The sequence below is a fragment of the Ammodytes marinus genome, assembly GCF_949987685.1.
Source record: "Ammodytes marinus genome assembly, chromosome: 6".
Taxonomy (NCBI): domain Eukaryota; kingdom Metazoa; phylum Chordata; class Actinopteri; order Uranoscopiformes; family Ammodytidae; genus Ammodytes; species Ammodytes marinus.
This window is the reverse complement of record NC_137235.1, coordinates 15,373,182-15,379,181: the sequence shown is the minus strand read 5'-3', so window position 1 is coordinate 15,379,181 and position 6,000 is coordinate 15,373,182. Positions and strand designations below refer to the sequence as shown.

At 41.6% G+C, this 6,000-nt stretch overlaps 1 protein-coding gene across 1 annotated transcript; it reads right to left on the bottom strand.

The window, feature by feature from the left end:
- Positions 1–1,526: 1,526 nt before the first annotated feature.
- On the bottom strand, positions 1,527–2,835 carry cxcl8a (chemokine (C-X-C motif) ligand 8a). The gene is made up of 4 exons (XM_080028972.1): positions 2,580–2,835; positions 2,233–2,365; positions 1,999–2,085; positions 1,527–1,874 (listed from the first exon to the last, which is right to left on the bottom strand). Exons 1-4 carry the CDS (start codon positions 2,644–2,646, stop codon positions 1,862–1,864), a joined length of 300 nt encoding a protein of 99 aa, XP_079885098.1. The 5' UTR covers positions 2,647–2,835; the 3' UTR covers positions 1,527–1,861.
- Positions 2,836–6,000: the final 3,165 nt, after the last annotated feature.

The window sequence follows — 6,000 nt, the reverse complement described above, 5'->3', positions numbered from 1 at the left end:
CTGATGTGTTCAGCGATCAGATGAAGGAGAGGGGAGCGTCTCCTGCACAGTGACAACAGGTTCACGCTGCGCTTTGTATGAAGTGCGTGTTTTTACTTTGCATCCCATGTTACGGGACCGTCAATACCATCCCTGTGTCAGTTTGGAGCTGAGCCGCGCCGAACTCACACCCAGCTGAAACACGGCTAAATCAGCTGTGTGTCAGCTTGAGCCTATTCCTCGCGAGCCGCACGTCCAGCTGCAAAAATACAGTAAATATTATGTTTCACATCGTAGGCTACAAGCCACACATTGACACAGGCCTACATATTATAACCATATGAAACAACACTAATTTTATGTTTTTTTTATTTTATTTATAGGCTAGATGTTGGCCTATTTATTTATTTATTTATTTATTTATTTATGTATTTATTATTTTTAACCCCATATCGTATCAGTTATATATTTCGCAGTTTTTACTTCGTTTTTCCTGCTTCTCTCCACCCCAGAATGTCTGTCCAATGAATGAATGACCTCAGATCACGTGTGGTTTTGCTTCGTGATGCTGGTTCACTTGCAAAAGGGGCAATATGAAAGTGGACCACACCAAACAAAAAAAATCTAAACTCTATTTGGTCTGGACCAAAGCAAGTGAACTAGCGGACTTTCCCAGTGTGAATACACCCTTAGGGTGTATTCACACATGCTGTGTTTAGTTCGGTTGAAACAAACTCAGGTGCACTTCCACCTTCGGTGCGCATCTTTCAGACAGGTGTGAATACAGCAATCGCACTCGGGGGCGGACCAAACAAACGCTCCGAGACCCAGCTGAAGAGGTAGTCTCGATTCGCTTCAAAACGCACTCTGCTGCAGTTCGTTTGTGGTGTGAATTTGGCCGGACTCGATCCGACCCAATTGCAGGAAGCACTGCGCCTTTTCTTTCTTTTCTTTTTTAATAAATCGCCATCAGCTTCACATTATGGGAAAGTGTTGTTGTCGCCATTGTTAGGAAGATTAGTTGTGGTTTGACCGGGAGCCCCGAGCGAAAATATTACATTTGATAATGATGCGTGCGGATCAGCGATCAGATGGAGAGGAGCGTCTCCCGTAGCCTACAGTGCCAACAGGTTCACGCTGCGCTTTGCATGAAGTGTGTGTTTTTATTGTTCTTCCCAACGGGACCGTCAATACTGTCCCCGTGTCAGTTTGGTGCTGAACTGCGCCGAACTGACACCCAGCTGATACACAGCTTAATCAGCTGTGTATCAATATGTATCAATAGCAATATGAAAGTGGACCACACCAAACAAAAAAATCCAAATTCTATTTGGTCTGGACCAAAGCAAGTGAACTAACGGACTTTCCATGTGTGAATACACCCTTAGAGATTTTTAATTTTTTTAATTTTTCCTACAAGTTAAAATGATTGATTGCTGTTGTAAATCGTATTACATTCCTGCGAGGGACATGCAGCATGAAGGGTAAATTAATAATTGAGAGGGGGGGGGGGGGGACAGAGAAACTACATTTTCGATATCCTTTAAGTTTTTTTATTAATCAATTTCACCATGAACAACAAAATTCATATAATAAGCATTTTATAAATATATCAATAAATATACTTTATAGAAAGCAGCAACACTCACAGGTGACATACAATGGCACAAACTTGATAATAAATAACATGTTTGATACAAACATACCCTCAATTCTGTTATCATTTTAACAGTTCATCAAAACATTAAGCGGTCCGGGATTTAAATGAGATGAGTGGGATGGCAATCTTGTTTTAGCAAACAACAAACAAATACTTTTTTGGTACTTTTCAATTGTTTGTGAAGAGCTCAGGCTCGTGGTGTGTCCTTGTTTGTCGGTCCATTCAGCGTCTTCTGCTGCAGGGAGGGGAAACAAAACAGAATAGAATAAGCATTCTGTGTATCTTTTCTGTTACATTATCCACCTACATCATTGCTTGTGTTTGAGTGCCCGTTTACTGTGTGATTGACCTGTACTTACTTGGACAGAATCTTGTTAATCACTCTCTTCACCCAGGGAGCCTCAGGATCCAGGCAAACCTCTTCACCTGTCCTTTTCAGAGTGGCACTGCAACACAATGCGAGAAATAGAGACACGGTAAGAAGAAGTAGACTCTGGCGAAGATGTCATGATGTCAACAAGTGACAATGACAGAATCTCAATGTATCAACATCAACACTAGATGTGCTAAAGGCTTTGAAATGCAGGACTTACATGATCTCGGTTTCTTCGCAGTGGGAGTTGGCAGGAATCAGCTCCACTTTTTCAATGTGACGGCCGATGGGTTTGCTCTCAGTTTGGATGCAGTGACAGTGCAGCTCTGCTCCCATGCTTCTCAGACTCATCCCTGTTATAGGAGATAGGAGAAATATAGGTTCATGCAGTGCGACAGTGTGCGTTGATCATTCTTGATGCACGGCAGAATGTGCACAGTGGAGGACAGTTTAAATGCAAAACTCAACAGAGAGAGAGAGAGAGAGAGAGAGAGAGAGAGAGAGACGTGTGAAGGCATGGAGTTCAATACTGTTACATTCAATGAGTGAATAACAAAATAACCTCACCTTCACTGACAGCCAAGAAGGCCAGGAGCACCACAATAGAGGCGACGGTGACTTTGTTGCTCATCATTTTTGCCTTTTACAAATTCTGCAACAATTATCACTGAAGGATTAGAAGGTCTCTTGGAAAGTGGTCGGATGAAGCCGGAATTGCTGTCTCAAAGTAAAGTAGTTGTTTCTTATTCTTCTTTTCCTTCTTCTTTTGCAAAGCTCACTCTCTTCTCAGCTTTTCCTTTTCTCAGTTCAGCTGTCTTCTCGCTCTGCTGTTTGAATCTAGCGCTGATGTTGAGAGTCTCTCCTTCTTATAGCCGTCTCCTGGAAATGACTCATTTCCGTGTCCCAGGCAGGTTGCGCAAGATGGGACTGTCTGCAGCCAAGCGGGAATTTACACGGAAGCATGAGGTATTTGACTGACAGCTCAAAGGGTTTACGGGTCAACTTTTATCACTGATGCAGAGTTATCATTTGGAGATTACAGTGACTCAAAAAGATGTTATCATTCGGTTGATGTGACAGGAATGCTTTAGATATTAAACACAAGTGAAAACAGTATATGGCACCATTGCTCACACAGAGTTCACAGATTAATCGTTGCAGAAATCCCGGCTGATTCACAGATTGCATGCAATAAAATGAAGAGGTAGATGCAATCTGTGAATAAGTTGCTGATTAATGTACCCTTCAGATTTTGTCATTCAAAAATGTTTGTCATTCAGAAAAGGGATTTATTTATTTATATTTATTGTACCAAGTAAGTCCATTGGTGGACTTTGTGTCAGCATGTCTCTCTCACTTAGACAGCTATGCCATATTGTGTTTAATGGCTGAACAGCTAAAACACAACAAGACATGAGCCTGCATGCACTCAGGGCCGTAGTATAGGTTATGACGATTATAAGGGCCCACAGCCAGCTAGGGCCCACACACAGCCCCCATAGAATGTATGAAAAAATGATTATGCATACAGTGAACTAATATATAATCATGCGAAGGAGTCCGAATTAAAACAAAGCCACAAGTCATACAATATTCTAATTTTAATCATTTCAATAACCCCCTTGGTCCCTTCTTAAAAAATGGTTTGTTCCACCCCGCTGTTCGTTCTTCCTCATTGGAATTAAGTGAGCGCGAGCGAACTCCAGCAGGCGAGGATGACCCCAAAAAACCTCGCACCAGAAAAGAGTTGAGAAGGAGGCCAGGAGTATGAGCAGCAGAGCAGGGGCCCAGGACATCAAAGACTTTTTTTCTAAGAAAGGTGAGAATAAAACTACAGAGGGAGGCTAAAACAATTAGCCTACTAGGCATACTTGTTCATTCATAACGGTTGCGTTCCGAATCGCATACTCTTTCTTTTTTCTATTCTACATACTACATCCGACGATAAAAATAATCTAGTTAGGATGCAGTAGACATACTATTGGGACATACTTTTCTCTCTTATTTCATCATAACATTGCGCCTTGATCTTGCCTCTTGCTTTTATATCCGTCGCATCCCCGTTTGTTTTCATAACTCGTCGATGTTACGTCACTTCACGTGCGCACTGGATTGTGGGTCAGAATCGCCCAAATAGGATGCACTTTTCAACACTAACAATCTTGGCCGCATGAAGTAGACCATCCGGGTATTCTAACCATCCTAAATCTGGCCACAAGAATCGGGACATCCTAAATCTTTTTTCTACATAGGCTACTATATAGTAGAAAGTATGCGATTCGGAACGCAACCAACATTACCTTTGACGGGGCGCAGGCTGAATCCTACGTTAGCTGTCATCTGGCCGCGCTACACTGATCAAGTCGCCAGTTCATTAAAAAAAAAAAAAAAAAAAAAAAAAAAAAAGTCGCCAGCTAATTGTAGAGCAACGGTTCCTACAGTAACTATAACTGAACGTTACTACTACAGACAGTGACTATGTGTTTTACACATATTACTGTCTCCAGTAGCCTATGCGCCCATTCAGAGGCTGCATTGGATTGTATTATGACGCATTCAACTTCTACTCGGTAATTATGAGCATCTGACGATGGTCAGTTACGTCCAGGGCCGTCGGACTGCGGATAGGCTTGGGGGGCCCAAGGCAGACGGTGGCTGCACCCAAAATAAATAAAAACTTATTTTTTTTTTTTTACTGGCTCAAAATAGGCCCCTGATCTTTGAAAGCCCAGAAAAATTTTATTAAAAAAAAAAAACAGATATCAGGGGCCTTTCATTTGTCAGTACATTTTTGTTATTTTTAAAATAACATTGTTCGGGGCTACGAAGATCAGGGGACTATATTGGGCCATTAAAGAATACAAACGAAGGGAAAAATTTCCCGAAGCTGGCTGGATTTTTTAAACATGTACATTTCTTCTTTCTGCTTTTTGGTCATTCTGTGTCTATAAATTATTCCAGAAAATAGTACTAAATAGCTTACATAGGAAACAGTTGATTTAGCCTTAGTTTTCTTCTCAAAGTGCACCAGATTGATGAATTTTACTTTAACATCTTTTTAAAAATCTTCCGGGGGAGCATTCCCCCGGACTCCCCTAGAAGGTCCAGGGTCCACGACACAGGTTGCGTTCCGAATCGCATACTCTTTCTTTTTTCTATTCTACATACTACATCCGTCGATAAAAAGAATCTAGTTAGGATGCAGTAGGCATACTATTGGGACATACTTTACTCTCTTATTTCATCATAACATTGCGCCTTGATCTTGCCTATTGCTTTTATATCCGTCGCATCCCCGTTTGTTTTCATATGGAGGCTTCGGCGATGTGACGTCACTTCACGTGCACACTGGATTGTGGGCCGGAATCGCCCAAATAGGATGCATTTTTCAACACTAACAATCTTGGCCGCATGAAGTAGGACATCCGGGTACTTCTAACCATCCTAAATCTGGCCACAAGAATCGGGACATCCTAAATCTTTTTTCTACATACTATATAGTAGAAAGTATGCGATTCGGAACGCAACCACAGTCTCCCAAATTCCTGTGAGAAACACTGTGCGTGTGCATGGTTATTAAGAGTCATTAGACCAGGGGTTGTGTTCAAGTACGCGTAATGATTTGGTCATTCATCAATAGAAACATTGTATTGTTATCTGGCTCAGAGAGGGACCAGTCACTCATACGTTTTAGACTATAGACAAACATAGCTTTTACACATGTTTGTATTGTACGTCCGCCTCTCAGAGGGCCAATCAGGACTTCCTGTATAGGGGCCCAGAATTAGGTGCAACGCCCCTGCATGCACTGCTATGCTCATTGATGTTAAAGTTCCATAATGGCCAATCAGCTCTTTGATGAGGTTCATTAAGGTAATTCATGAGTATATGGTAAATGCACAGCATGCCTTGTGTGTATTAAAATGCTATACAGGAATAATGTTTTGCTTTTTAGAAAGTGAGTAACATGGTGTGTGTGTGTGTGTGT

What these genes read in the sequence shown, in the direction of transcription:
- cxcl8a (XM_080028972.1), bottom strand. Translation starts at nt 2,646, where the DNA reads ATGATGAGCAACAAAGTCACCGTCGCCTCTATTGTGGTGCTCCTGGCC. An exon ending in CTTCTTGGCTGTCAGTGAAG is followed by an intron (nt 2,366 to 2,579) that starts GTGAGGTTATTT and finishes CTCCTATAACAG; the next exon opens with GGATGAGTCTGAGAAGCATG. An exon ending in TGCGAAGAAACCGAGATCAT is followed by an intron (nt 2,086 to 2,232) that starts GTAAGTCCTGCA and finishes ATTGTGTTGCAG; the next exon opens with TGCCACTCTGAAAAGGACAG.